This window comes from Cetorhinus maximus, chromosome 17 (assembly GCF_964194155.1).
Source record: "Cetorhinus maximus chromosome 17, sCetMax3.hap1.1, whole genome shotgun sequence".
Lineage (NCBI taxonomy): Eukaryota > Metazoa > Chordata > Chondrichthyes > Lamniformes > Cetorhinidae > Cetorhinus > Cetorhinus maximus.
The window spans coordinates 98,446,780-98,462,569 of NC_135895.1; the positions used below are offsets into that span (position 1 = coordinate 98,446,780).

The 15,790-nt window shown below is 38.1% G+C and overlaps 1 protein-coding gene across 1 annotated transcript in view; it reads left to right on the plus strand.

Moving 5' to 3' along the window:
- Positions 1-15,790, plus strand: part of kif14 (kinesin family member 14) — a 90,218-nt gene that overhangs the window by 70,549 nt on the left and 3,879 nt on the right. Inside the window, exons 26-28 of the mRNA XM_078561701.1 lie at positions 969-1,091; positions 8,193-8,273; positions 15,512-15,647. Of these exons, the coding sequence (XP_078417827.1) occupies positions 969-1,091; positions 8,193-8,273; positions 15,512-15,647 (340 nt within the window). The remainder of the gene's footprint in view (positions 1-968; positions 1,092-8,192; positions 8,274-15,511; positions 15,648-15,790) is intronic.

Here is a 15,790-nt window from a genome sequence, read left to right on the forward strand (position 1 = left end):
CAGGTTGGTTGTGCGTTGCTGTTGGCTGGAAATCCAGCTAAATCCTAGAAAAGGAGGAGCTGAAATTTTTCATGAAGGTGACCAAGTTTTGAAGGACTTTGTGACTGAGATTGATGACATATATGCTGAGTGGCTTGTCAAGCCGATTCGTAAGATCTGTCTTAGTTGTTTCTGCCATTCAATGTGCAATTTATAGTTTATAAGCAACCAAGATTTGAGTATAGGTGGTTATCCAAGATGTTGTTTAGTGTTTGCATTGTTTGACTCTTAAAAATTCTTTTGTTTAAACCATGGAATTTTGTGGTTTCATTCTTTCAGTAAATAATTGGGATTTTGGATTTCTATTCCCTACAAAAAAAGTTACTGGTCTTGACTGAGACCATAACAATAGTTTCTCGGTATCTGCCTATCAGTCCTCCAACTCTTGGGCTTTAGTTCATCCTGTCTGCTCTATCTGAGCATTAATAGCAGAGCCTTCAGCTGTCTTGGCCATAGTCTACAACTGATTCCTAAATACAGTCCAGTTCTGCTTTTTTCACTTTGAAAACTTTTAGGCCAAGTTTTCAGTTATATTCCTCAATGGTCTCACCATAGCCTGGCATCCATTCCTTTATCCCTTTATCTCTCCTTACACTAGGTCAAGTGGTCAAGGTGGGGAACTTCTAATTGAAAATTGAATGACTGGGGGAGAAAAGCACAATACAAACAAATAGTGATTGTTGACAGTAGAGAATGATATTGTCCATTACTTTCTAGAAATCTTGATTGCAAGGGGCAACTTTACATTTATATACCTTGCAGAGTAGAATCTGACAGCATTGAACTGTTTCTGTTTCAAAGCAAACTGTAATTTCTATGAAATAAAGTTCATTACTGAAAACAACTGTCTAAATAACTGACTTCCAAATAAAAGTTCTCTCTTTTTAATTTGGTACCAAACTTGAATTATGTTCCAAATGTCTACACAGAGGAGTGTTATGGCCTGTCTTTTTGAGGGAACAGAATCTGGAATGAAGAGTCTCTTAGATGTTGGCCTAAAAGCAATAAAGGAACACCAGAAATTGCTGCAAAGACCATCAACAAAGACAGAGGTAATCTGACTCTTTAAAACTCGCTATATGGTATGTTAAGTGTGCAAAATATTAAGGGTTGGATTGAGTGACAGATATATTTTTATTTCAATAATTGCTTTTCTTCACATGACTAATATTGATGGCAAAATTCATTTTGAGTTCTGGTACTTTACTTTCATTTCTATGTGACGATCAGGCTTCAGTGCAGCAAAATATACTCTATAAACCCACCCACAATATTTCTGAATATATTGGTTCATACTAGATGCCATGTACTAATCTAAGTTTGCACTTTACGCATTAATTTTCAAAAGTTGAAAATGTTGCCTTGAATTAATTAACTTGAGTGAGATTTAAAACTCACAACTCTTTTGAAGTTTGTTACCCTACACAAGATACCAATGTGAAAAAAATAGAATGGAAATTTGCAAATATGTAATGTCTTATTAAATGGAGTTTTCTTGGTGCTTTACACAATGCATTATTGCACCGATCATGCTACAAAATCTTTGCCCCTGTTAGTTTTGCTTCTTTTCCCAAATATTATTGGATTACTGGTGGTGATGCAAAATATAAAGTGACTTTCTAAAATCATTTTAGGAAAACCAAAATTTTAATTATTCATAAGTTTTTATCATGATATGAACCAAGAGAAATATGTTCCATCTTAATCATGGTTTATGTGACTAGTCCTACATTGTTTCAAATAATTTCTATGTGCATACTGAAATATTTGCAATTGTTGATTTATTACAACTCCATAACTACTTTACCTGCCTTGTAATTTTCACCACCCTTCTCACACCTATAACTGCTGGGTTATATGTAAATATTTACAATATGAAGGTGTTTGTTTATGCATCCTAAATAGATATAATTTTCTAAAAGTTGTTGTTTGTCACCTTCAATGAGTAGTATCATGAGATTAACAGAGATCGCAAGTGATGAGTAACATCACTGAGTGCCATAAGGTAATCTGCATATGTACCATCACCAGGTAGTGTATATGGCCTTCAGGAAACTGCTTTGTTGCATGGCAACACCGATTTTTTCTCTTGGTAAATACAGGATGGTGAGTGTGAGAGCTTTGAAGAAATTATTGTATGTTAATGGAGTTAAGTGCAAGATGATTTGTATTAAAAGCTTGTTTATTTGGGTGCTGTAATGTTACCTTGTGGCATTGATTCTAGCAATAAGTGATTTCACTCATCACTTCAGATATCTAATTACCCTCATAATGCTATTTGTTTAAGGTGATAAATAGCAGCTTTTGGCAAAACCATCTTTTGAAGAGGCATTAAAATTTGCTGCCCTTTCTATACCCCTTCCAGAATGTCACATCTGATGCTTTGATAAAGTGCCACATCAAAGGTTATTGCAGAAAATAAAAGCTCATAGGAGGTATCCTATCGGCATGGATAGAAGATTGGCTGGCTAACAGGAAGCGGAGAGTTGTCATAAATGGGTCTTTTTCAGGTTGGCAAGATGTAATTAGTGGTGTGTCAAAGGGATCAGTGCTGGGACTTCAACTGTTTGCAATTTATATAAATAACTTGGATGAAGGGATGGATGGGATGGTCCCCAATTTGCTGATGACACAAAAATAGGTAGGAAAGTAAGTTGTGAAGAGGACAAAGGGAGGCTACAAAAAGATATAGATGGGTTAAGTGAGTAGGCAAAGACCTGGCAAATAGAATATAATGTGGGAAAATGTGAAGTTGTCCATTTTGGCAGGAACAATAAAAGAGAGGCATATTATCTAAAATGGTGAGAGATTGCAGAGCTCAGATGCAGAGGGATCTAGGTGTCTCAGTGCTTGAATCGCAAAAGGCTAGTATGCAGGCACAGCAAGTAATTAGGAAAGCTAATAGAATGTTATCATTTATTGCGAGGGGAATTGAATACAAAAGTAGGAAGATTATGCTTCAATTATACAGAGCACTTGTGAGACTACATCTGGAGTATTGTGTATTGTATTGGTCACCTTATTTAAGGAAGGATGTAAATGCATTGGAAACAGTTCAGAGAATGCTTACCAGACTAATACCTGGAATAGGTGGTTTGTCTTATGAGGAAAGGTTGGACAGGCTCGGCTTGTATTCGCTGGAGTTTAGAAGAGTAAGAGGCAACTTGATTGAAACATATAAAATCCTGAGGGGACTTGACAGAATAGATGTGGAGAGGACGTTTCCTCTTGTGGGAGAATCTAGAAGTAGGGATCACTTTTTTAAATGGGCGACCCCTTATTTATAAACGGAATTGAGGCAAAATTTTTTCTGTGGGTTGTGGGTCTTTGGAACTATCTGAAAAGGCAGTGGAAGCAGAGTCTTTGAATATTTTTAAGACAGAGATGGATAGATTTTTGGTAAGCAAGGGGGTGATAGGTTATTGGGGTTTGGTGGGATGCAGATTTGAGATTACTATTAGATCAGCCATGATCTTGTTAAGTGGCAGAACAGGCTCAAGGGGTCGAATGGCCTACTCCTGCTCCTTGTTCATACGTTTGTATGTAATGTCAATTTGCTCGCAAGCAAGGCCCTTGTTATCCATCATCTTGTAGATGACTGACCCCATGACCTTGACAGAAACTTACCTCAAGCTTGCCTCTTTTATTGATGCCTCTCCCCTGGTTATAACACCCTCCAATTGCTTGCCCAAACCAGTGCAACGGCCCTTGTCACCAAACCCATCTCCCCCTGCTCTTATTGCACCTTCTCTTTTGGGCACTTCACCTTGTTCCATCTCTCTTGCCTTATTTTAAAATTCTTGTCTATTGCACCCCCCTCCCCCTCCAAGTCCCACACAGTTTCTCATTGAGGTATCCTCATGCCATTCCTTCCTTAAACCTCTGCTCTGAATGATATCTCATCCCCGGGGATTACAACCTCCAACTCAATTAACCTTACACTCTCTTGTAGATACAATGCCCTCCTTTTAACCTCTCATTCATATAAACTCTTCCGCTCATTCGTGCCCACACTGGAATCTCACATGGCCTCTGTATTCTCCACATGTACCTCACCATTCACATCTCCCATTCCCTTCCAACCCCATTTCCTTCTACATCCAGTCTAATGGGGGGAAAAAAACACTTCCAAGTTACTTACAGCTGCACTTTTAACAAACTAACCTTTGATTCTCTGTTTGTCATGATTCTTCTGCTATTGATTAGCCCAAGTACTCACCCACTTCTGCTTTTGGATGCCCTTGTCCCCTGTTTAATCCTTGCATCCTCCTATCCTGCTCCTTTATCCTGGTATGGTGCCATCTTCATTTCCCTAAATCCAAGGGTGGCAGACTTGAAAGCATTCAGATGAATATAGAAGGCTCAAAGAATAATTGAAGAAGGAAATGAGACAAGCAAAGAAAGTATGAGAAGAGACAGGCAACTAACATAAAAGGGAATCCAAAAGTCTTCTACAAGCATATAAATAGCAAAAGGGTGGTAAAAGAAGGAATGGAGCTGATTAGGGACCAAAAAGGAGATTTATGCATATTGGCAGGGAACATGGCTGAGGTATTAAATGAATACTTTAGATCTGTTTTTACCAAGGAATAAGATGCCTGGCAGGTCTTGGTGAAAGAAGTGGTAGTTCAGACAATTAAAGTGTTTAAAACTGGTAAGGAGGTGGTATTGGATAGGCTGTCTGTACTGGAAGTTAAAGACACCAGTGCTGGATGAGATGCATCCAAGGATACTGAGGGAAGTGAGAGTGGAAATTGCAGAGAAGGCAGCATAATGGTAATGTCACTAGACTGGCTCATGCCCTGGGGACATGGGTTCAAATCCCACCAGGGCAGCTGGTGGAATTTACATTCCGTTAATAGACCTGGAATGTAAAGCTAGTCTCCGTAATGACAATGACAACTATCACCAATTGTTGTAAAAATCCATCTGGTTCACTCGTGTCCTTTTAGGGAAGGATATCTGCCATCTTTACCCTGTCTGGCTGACATGTGACTCCCATAGCAATGTGGTTGACTCTTAACTACCCACTGAAATGGCCTAGCAAGCCAGGCAATTAGAGATGGGACAATAAAAGCTGACCTTGCCAGTGACACCCACGCCCCAGAAAAAGAATTTTAAAAAAGCATCCTGGGCTTTCAGGGCATAGAATACAAAAACGAGAATGTTATGTTAAACTTGTATAAAACACTGGTTTGGCCTCAACTGGAGTATTGCATCCAGTTCTGGTCACCACACTTTAGGAAGGATGTGAAGGCATTAGAGAGGGTGCAGTAAAGATTCACGAGAATAGTTCCAGTTGGGTGGGTAGATTTGTTTTCCCTTGGGGAAGAGAGGTTGAGAGGAGATTTGATAGAGGTATTCAAAATCATGAGGGGACTGGTCAGAGTTTCACAGAATCACAGAATTTTAATGGCACAGAAGGAGGCCATTCGGCCCATCGTGTCTGCATCAGCTTGCCAAATGAGCATTATGACCCTGTGCTGCCTTTTCCCTGTACACCTGCACATTGTTTCTATTCAAATAATCATCTAATGCCCTCTTGAATGCCTCAACTGAACCTACCTTCATCACACTTCCAGGCAGTGCATTCCAGACCCCAACCAGTCTTTGTGTGAAAAAAAAATTTCTCACGTCACATTTGCTTCTTTTGCAAATCACTTTAAATCTGACTATCTCAACCTTATTCTCACTAATCTCTTAACTAATCACCTTCCCATGCTAGTTGATGTTTGGAAACTGATCCTTCTCCCCAGATACTATTCCCCCTTTCTTTCAAATCTTCTGTCAATTCCCCCTCCTCAAAAAAACCCACCCTTGATCCCTCTGTTTGTGCAAACTACTTTCCCTTCTACAAGCTATCTTTACTCTCCAAATCTACAAACATGTTGTCACCTCCCAAATCTGTGCTACCCATCCTGAAACCTTATATTTAAACCTCTCCAATCAGGCCTCTGTCCCTGCCACACCATTAAAGTGTCCTCGATAGAAGTTACAAATTAAATACTGTGACTGTCGCCCATTGTACCTGAACACCCTTCCCAATTTGCTGCCTTTGACATGGTGAACTAGAGTGTCCTTCTCCAGCATTTCTCTACCGTTTGTTGCTACTTTGCTCGATTCCTCTAACCTATCCGGTCGTAGCAAGAGAATCTCCTACATTGCTTCTCTTCCCACTTCCACACCACTATCTTTTGGCAATCTCTCCTTGCAAACCACCTCTATCATCACCAACCCATCCCCCTTCTCTCTCCCCATCCCCTTATTTGTCATCTACAAATTGTGCCTTGGCAACACTATCTGAAGACATAATGGCTGGTTTCACATTTATGCTGCCGGCACACAGCTCTACCCAATGACCACTTCTCTCAACCCTGTGACTGTCATTTGGAGTTAATGCATTAAATATTGAATCACCTCTTAAATTTTCACTCATTAACCAAACTAAAATATGGCATTAACCAAACCTAAAATAAAATCTAGGAACAGGAAAGATGATTGGCTCAAAGAGGCTATTGTTTTTCCAGGATCAGCTCCATCTTGCCATATTCCTCAATTTGCTCACCCATGAGAAATGCATATAACTTAAATCCTTCAGCATTGTGGCCTAATTCACTGAAACCATTTTGGGAGTTTCTTTCATAGTCTTAAAAAGTTTGAAATCGGATCGCCTTGAAGCCGCCTCCTTTCCAAAAATGAAAAAAAAACAACTTCCTTATCCCTCTTGTTATTCCTGATACCAAAAATTATTTTTGTTGCTTCTCTTCAGGCAATAATATCCTGCCCATGATAAGTTGGCAAGAGTTGCGCATGGTACTTTATGTAGTCTGAGTACTGCCTTATTTTGGTTTGTAGTCTGTCCCTAGGCTGATGCAACCAAGTACCTTATTTGTATTTTTAATGCAGCTAAATACCGTGCTGAGGTTGCATAGATTTATTCACCTAGCCTTAAATCTCTTCCAAATCCACCTGTCATACTATTCTATTTAACATACTCTCCTGCTTTTGTCTCCTTATTTCCATATTAATTACCTTACACTGAATTCATACTGAGCTGCACTTGACCCATAGCATTTTAATTGCTGTATATACTCTAACGTAGTGTCCCCTGCAAAAATTGTATCTATTTTTAAGACTAACTTAGCAGTCGTGTCCCAAGTACCATCTTTTAACAATAGAAACTCATTTTGACTTGCAGGGTATTGAATGAAAAATGGCTGTTATTATAGGTAGAATCATAGAAAGGTTACAGCACAAAGGAGGCCATTCAGCACATTGTGTCTGTGATGGTCCACTGAAGGAGCAACTCATCTAGTGCATCATGTCACAAATGTCCCGTAACAGCCATTTTGCATTCAGTACCCTCAAGTCAAAATGAGTATGGAATATTATTTAAGATATTATGGTTTTAATTTAAAGCTGTGGTCAACTATATTGTTCAGAAATATCTTAGCTCATTATTAACATGATTCATTGAAGATAAAATTAAATAAATAATAAACCTTAAAACAGCAAGTACATCACAGAAACAGAATACTCAGCCCAACTGGTTCTATGCTAGCATTTATGCTCCCCATGAACTTCCCTCACACCGTACTTCATCCAACCTTATCAACAATGCTTCTGTTCTTTTTCTCCCTCGTGTATTTATCTAGCCTCCCCTTAAATGCATTTGTGCTATTTGCCTCAACTACTCCTTGTGATAGTGCATTCCACGTTCTTACCATTCTTTGAGTAAACATTTCTCCTGAACTTCTCCTGTATTTATTTGTGACTCTTATATTTATGACCTCTAGTATTGGACTCCCCAACAAGTGGAAATATTTTCTTAATGAGGTCTATCAGACCTCCCCTGTGCCTTTTCTTGAGAAAGGAGCACACTTTGTTAAGCCTTTCTTAAGTATATCCTTTCAGTTCTGGTTTCATCCATGCAATTCTTTTTTTGCACCTTCTCCAATGCCTCCCCTTAATATGAAGAATGGAACTGTGCTTAATACTCCAAGTGTGCTGTAACTATCATTTTTGATTATGTACGTCCAGGAAATATTACAGCTCCTGAAATTTAAAAGGAGACAGTTGTTTAATTATATCAGATGTGCTGGTTTTGTATAATAAATGCATAAAAGAATGACCATTTTTCTTTTAACATTGAGGTATTTGAGAGACTAAAGAAGAGGAGCATGGCCCTGTCGGTTTCAATTCAAAACTATCTCATGGAACTGAAAAAGTTGAAGGTAATGACGTGTGCTTACTGTTATGTTACACTTTTACGATTGACACTTCTGTTCCATATCATTTTTGGCCAAAAGGAATAAATAGAATATCCTATTGAGTGAAGAGCAGAAATATTTGAATGGCATTTTACTTTGCACATGAAAGTGTGTTGTCTGTACCACTTAACCAGCAGGAAGCATTGCATAGAAAAAAAGGGAGAAAATGATTGTGTCAGGGGTGCTTGTGTGTAACATCTCAAGCTCCGGTTTACATACTACTGTTTAATATAGTAACCTTCCTCTAGCTGTGGAAAGTGCTACGCTAATTATGTTTGCTTTTATGCTACACTTTTGTCATTAGTGTCATCAGGTGTGATGATTTAACATCAAAGTGCAGTATAAAATGGCTTGTTAACCAAGTTTGATTTTATTCTTTACAAAGCCACCTGGAAGTAATGATCATGAACAAGTGAGGATGAACAATAGCTATTGATTATCATATTACCTATTTTTAATTGTATAAAGTGGGAGGTTGATGAATATGGTTTGTAGATGCATTTGTGTACTTGTCTTGAGCTCTGCTTACAATACCTCAACAATGGGAGAGGGCAGTGAATATATACCCACCCCTCCCCATTGCATTATTGTGAACATAAAACTATTACTTCACTCTTAGGGAAGAGTTTTCTCCCCATTGATGGGGGGGCGGGGAGGAAAGTGCAGGAGTGGGCGTGTGCAGGCGTGGCCCCCCAATTAGGCCTGCCCATCGTGATATCCGCCAGGAAGCGCTGTGCGGGTGGGGGAGGATTCCCTCAGCCGTGAGTGCACTCTTTTGCACATGTGCGCGAAAGCGCACACTCATCTCCCTGAGGCTAAATGCTGCCTCAGGGAGATCGGCGCCAAATTCAAAAATGGTTAATGCACAAAATTAAAATTTCCCTGACATGTCCCCTCATGTGACATTGTCACATGAGTTGAGACATGTCCATCACTTTCATTCAAACTTTTATTAAATTTTTAAAAACTTACATGAAACCTCATCCTGCCCGTGGATGAGGTTTCATGCTTTTTCTAAAGCCCGCCAAGGCTCCCGGCCTGCCCGCCAACCTTAAGGTTGGACGGACAGGTCCATTAACTAGTTCAATTAGTTTTTAAATGGCCTCAATTGGCTGTTGACAGGTCGGCGGGCGCACAGCTGATTCGGCTGTGCCCCCGCCGACCTGAAAATTGAAATGACGCAGGGTAACATTGGGAGTTCTGCCCGCGTCATTTTACGTGTCGGCGAGCGGGCCCTGCCCCCCACTCACTGACCTCAATATCCTGGCCTCAGTGTAGCGTAAAAGTATTATTAATGCACCAGTATTTTCCTATCTTTCTTTTTCTACCTCCCTCTTGCTTTCTTGGTTACGTATTGGCCAGGTATTCATTGTTTTTTAAAATCCACTGACAATCTCCAGCCTTTCTATTGCTCTTCAGTAAGTCCAAGCAAAAGAAGTAACTCAACAGCCATAATGAAAGTGAAAGGTCTTGTTAGATTTTGTCCTGTTATTTTAAGATAGCTGAATTGGTGTAATATAGATACTGGGATAATTCCACCTTTTCTAGAACTTCCTCCTCTCACCAAAAAACATAAATGTCTTGACTGCACTGCAAAAGCAGGAATTGTTGGTGCAGTCATACAAGGAAGAACAAGCATGATTTTATTTCACTACTTCAGTTGGTTCATCCTTAATATGTATTTATATACAATGTTTTTATTAGTAAAGTTAATATTCGGTCAGACTTTTTTATATGTTAAGATCTCTAATGGGAGTATATCCTTTAGTTGAAGGTTTGAAAGTAGGTTATTTATGTTTATTTTAAATGGTTGTATTCTGAAAGCAACACAACAGGCTGAATTGCTGTCCAATATCCAATAATTAGAGCTTCATGATGGTTTGTTCCATCAATGCACTTTTTTTTTGGAACCATTTGACCAGGAAAGTTAAAAGCAGAAAGCTGCAGATGCTGGAAATCAGAAATAAAAATAGTGTTGGAAAAATTCAACAGGCCTGGCAGCATCTCTCTCTACAGATTGACCAGGAAAGTTGTTGGATGAATTCCCAGCGTGTACAGAACTAGCTGATCTCAGCTGGAAAGCTATGTAAACCCTAAAGTTAGACTTATTGTCCCCAAGATGGAAGGAAGTGGAAAAATGGTTCAGTCCTGTGCCTGTTGATGTTCAATGACTAAGTTAGTGAGGTGAAAATATTGGCTGACGTCAGGTTGAACACAGCCTTGGTGCACTTTATTTTTGAATGCTTGCTGTCCAGGCTTCTTTGGTGAAATATACCAGTGCTTGCAAATAGAGTTGGCACTCAATGCGAGTCATTTCTTTCAGCAGAGAAAGGAATTAAAATGGTGGAAAAGGGGGTTGAGTACAGTAACTGCATTGACAGCTTGCTGCAGGTGACATTCCACCAGTACTGGTGTATTACTGCATCTATTTTTAGTGTTCAAAGATGCATGTATCAAGCACCACAGTGAAAAGAAAGACTGACTTGCATTTATATAGCGCCTTCATGACCAAAGGACTTCCCAAGGTGCTTTAGAATCAATGAAGTGCACTCAATGTTGTACTGTAAGAAACATGGTAGCCAATTTGCACAAAATACAAACTCGCACAAATGGTAGTGTGATAATGACCAGATAATCTCTTTTGTGATATTGGTTGAAGGATAAATATTGGCAAGCTCCCCTGGTCATCTTTAAAATACTGCCAAGGGATGTTTTATGTTCATCTGATGGCACAGATGAAGCCTCAATTTAATGTCTCACCTAAAAGATGGAAGTGTTCCAACTGGTGCAGTACTCCCTCAGCACTGCACTGCAGTGTCAGCATTAATTTTTGTGCTCAAGTTCTGGAATAGGTCTTGAACCCACAACCTTCTGACTCAGACAAGAGTGCAACAACTGAGATGTGGCTGATGGTGCACTTTCTATTAAATGAAATAAAATCTGTAAAGCACTGCTGAGAGTGTAATCTGTCATAAAATTACTTATTAAAAATTTGAAATAGTGAAGTAGTTTTTATTTGGAGAATAACAAATGGGTTTTCCCATTGATGGAAATTCAGGGTCTGTGAGATATTCATGCCTCGTTATTACGTAGAAGAATAGTTTTGTAAGGTGAACTTGCTGCAATTGTCGGGCAGAGGGGAATACTGAAAAGGATAGTTGTTCTAATCACCATTGAAGCTACTGAGGTTTTAGAGTTTTACTTGAAAGTTGAGTGCCAGAACTATTATTTTGAGTTTTCTTTTCATTTTACAATACAATTAGTGGATCTTTCTTTAAATAAAGTAGCCGAGAAACTTTACAATTTAAGCAATAATTTGTCAATGCAGCAGCAACATTTAGAATGACTATTTATTCTTTTGTAGCATTTAATTTCCAATTAGAGTTAAGTGGTCATTAATAAGCAAATTGGTTTAAATATAAATGCCTGTAATCTACTTTTTAACTTTAATAAATAATATATAGAACCATGATTTGTTTGCTACCTTATTTAAAATGCTATAATTTAATCTGAAATTTAAGTTGTTCTGAATCTTTCTATATTAATTTTGTACCCCAACTTGAGGTAAATGAATTCAAATTAACTTTCCAGTTTTAATATAGAATATTCTGAATTGGATAATGCTATACAATTATATTGTTAGGCTCTTATGAGCCTTGGATCTATCCATATGTTCCCACCTATTTATTGCAGGTTGGGTGCTCAATGGAAATCTTATCTACACAAGACCAGATTTTGCTATCTCTAACACCACAGTCTCTTTCCTGACTGAGCACAAACAATTTGTAGATTAAGCCAGCACATAGACTATGTGAAATCTGCATTTTATATTGTATTAATTAGAGTCTGTGAAAGGATTAATGATTGAAATCCTTTTTTTTAAATTGCTTGTCAAAATGTCTTTTATCCATTACTCTGTGTGAATGGATTCTTCTATTTGTCATCAATTAGACCTGTTTATTGAGATGTACGCAGTATTGTTGCTACAGTAACACAGTTTTGGTGCTGGGAAGTTTAATTTTTTTGCAGTAGTTAAACTTGTTTTGGTAACACCATTGCATTCAATTTAAATTGGGAAATTAATGCTTATTCAGCTAGTACATTTGAGGTTGCAAGTCTTTTGGCACTTGGACATCGTGTGCAATAGAAAATGTTTACTGATTTGCAAACCAAGGTTATTAGACACAGAGAAAAGCTGTTTTCTTCCTGGAACAAAGGAATCCACTGGCTACTTATATTGTAATGTGTGATTTATTGAAGTGGGCAGAGAAAAGTGAATAAGTATCTCCTCTCATGGCCAGCTCTTTGTTACCTATGGAAAATACACAAAGCAAACTGTCGAGCTGAAATGTTTATATAACAGGCACAGGATTACATGTTTATCAGTAGTTATGAAGGACTACTTTTGTCTGTTAAACTTGTTTAAAAATTTATTGTTCAGTTTATTTTGGTCGCTGCTTGTTCTTTATTTCATAATATCAGCTTGTATTGATGCCTGACTTGAAAGTATAATGAAATTGTACATTAGGTTATGTTTTGGTGACCTTTTATTACCTCTGCCACTGAAGGTGGGTGGAGGTAATGTTTTTGCCCCTGTTAGTTGGTCTGCTTGTAAACAAAATATATTTCAAAACCTAATGGACGATTTCAGTGAAACTTAGTACACAGGGTATGGCCCAAGGAAGAACAGTTTTTGGTAAAGATGCAAATTCAGATCCTGGAATTTTTTAAAGGATCCATTAACATTGAGAGAGAGGGCAAATTGACTTTTTTAAAAGAATGTTGAGTTGTATTGTTTAGAAAGTTATTGATTGTTTTAGAATGTTGTGGATTGTCTCAGCATTGTGATGCAATATGTCACAGCTGTCAAATGTGAGCAAAGTTTTCAGAGCAGATTGTTAGATGTGGATTGGCCTGAAGCCACCTCCATGAGGTGGAAGCTCTTAATAAGAGAACTTATTTTTTCAACTTTGTAGTTACAGAGCATCAACCAGACAGGGAAAAGCATCAGGAAGAGCTTTGTCATTGTCGTAACATTGAGTTAACACAGTGTGATGGAGGTATGCACTCTACTGAGTGTCCTCTTCACTTGAGTGGAATTGTATTCAAATAGACATTTAATGTAAAGAATTTGGAATAAAATTTCACTCAGTACAAGGTTATACCTGAGGAATTTGTATTAATTTTATGGCAATTTTCTTTCCTGGTTTCCCAATCTTTGTTATGCTAATAATTGAAGTTTCCAATTATCAATGCTGCATCAATGTGATGCCTGTATCTGCTGGAGGCCTTTTTAAACCATGAGACTGCAACTTTATTCATAAAATAGTTCTGTGTATATACCATACAAATGATACCAGTCCTAACAAGATCTATTGAGCCTGGTTTCTGTCTGTACTGGCAGAAATGTACAAATTATAATCATAGAACCACAGAAACTATTAGCACAGGAGTTGATCATGGAACAATACAGAATTCGGTCCATCCTTGCTCTGCCAGCTCTTGACTAAATTAATTCACTATATAGCTTTAGGTAGAAATTACAATAACTGTTGGCTGAAGCAGCCCTTGTTGGTATTTGTCTTCCATTCTATCCCATATGACCGCCCTGTTCCCATATCCCTTTATACCTTATCCTTTAACAATCTATCCTATCCTTGAATTACAAAACCCTATCCAAAAATTACAATATTTTTCTTGCTGGCTCTTAACTCTATCCCAGGACATCTTTATTTTACCATCCATTCCTTTTTTACCTTCCTGACTGTCCTGAGAATGATAGGAAGTTCATGGTCCTGTCCAAATTTAATTCTTCTAGTAATGGAAGTAGATTCCAATTTACTTAGCTCTGTGTACATATGAAGACTAATATAAAATGAAAAGCAGCAAATATTGGAAATCCTAAACAAGAACAAAATTTATAACAGGTCAGTTAGTATCTGAAGGAGCAAGTTTGTTTGGGTGTGACTCTTTCTGATGAAAGGTCATACTTGAATGCTAATGTTAGTATCTCTTTTAGATGCTGACCAACATGTGATGCATTCCCATCAGTCAGATCATGCAGTGGCATTTGGGGTTGGTGTATTTTGAGGGTTTTCCTTTTTACTGAACCTTTAGCATCATTTTTGTTTTTTTTATTTGTCATTTTCTTCCACCACACAACTAAGGGTAATAATAACAAACTCCAATTGTTCATTGAAGAGTGCTACAACCTTTGCAGTTGCTGCTTATTCAGCAAGGCAATGGTCAGATAATTTTGTGTGCGTGTGCTAAAGATGATTTAAATAGAAATCATCTATTTAAATACTGATCAGAAGTTGGCACCATCACCTATTATTGAGCCATTAATTTGAGGCACTGGTCAATTATTTTAGCTGCTATTATGATCAGAAAAGAGAGGCTATGATTTTTCTCCATTTGTTCCCAATGGTGACCACAAAAAGGCCCTGCCATATTTCTTGGTTGTTCTCTGCAGCTTTCACACATTACATGACTAAGGCAGACAAATGAAACATCCTTTTTTAACAAATCAATTTGCTATAGTATTTACCAGTGCATAATGTATCTGTAATGTTACAATGTGATTTCTTAAATTATGTACCTCCTCTCTGATCCTCGCACTGCCTGTGCTTCCCCCCACCTGCCCCCCAACCCACCCCGCCCCCACCCCAAAACCCATCTGCTGGCCCCTCTCTGCTCTCCTCACAGCCTCCTCTGCCTACCATTCTCTTCTGACTTCTACCTTGGAAAAGGGCTTGTACATATTTTTCATTTTGGAATTGGGGTGTATTTTTAAGGGATGGAGCAGAAATGCACTTCCAAAAGGGTTTCAAGAAGGTAACTCTCACCGTAACATTGGACTTTGTCTTCTCCTAAATGAGCTGTAGGATTCTTAAGTTTTGCTCTTATGTTGCAAAGAAGAAATATAGAAGTGAAGTTTGTGACTACTCAATACCGAATGTTGTTCCCATTAGCTCACCAGCTTTAATAAGCTAATATTACATCGTATATTATAATTGAGTACATCTTCATGCCAATCTGATTTGTGTTTAAGGTGATTTGAATAAAAGCTTTTTTAACGGGATGATGTGAAAAGTTGTGACTACATGCCAATGTAGCATTGCTAAATTTAATGAGTGCTGCAGCTTAGAGTATCTGACACTTTTTTTTTCCTTATTTTTATAATAAATTTCTGGAAGAAGATGGGTACCCTAATCCAAGAATGTCCAACCTGGCATCTGAGATCCATAAAGAGCCTGATCAGTGTTAGTGCTGAATTGGTGAAGTTTAATGGAAGTTATCACACGATGTGCCAAATGATAACTTCCGTGCTGAGAGGTAAAATATTTTAAATTATGACTTTTAACCATTCTAACTATAGAGAAGCCTGTCTAGAATAGTGAGGTACAATTTTGCCTAACATTTGAAAAGGATAACATCCCCATCTCCAAAGTTTAGCTATATTGTATTATATTTTATTT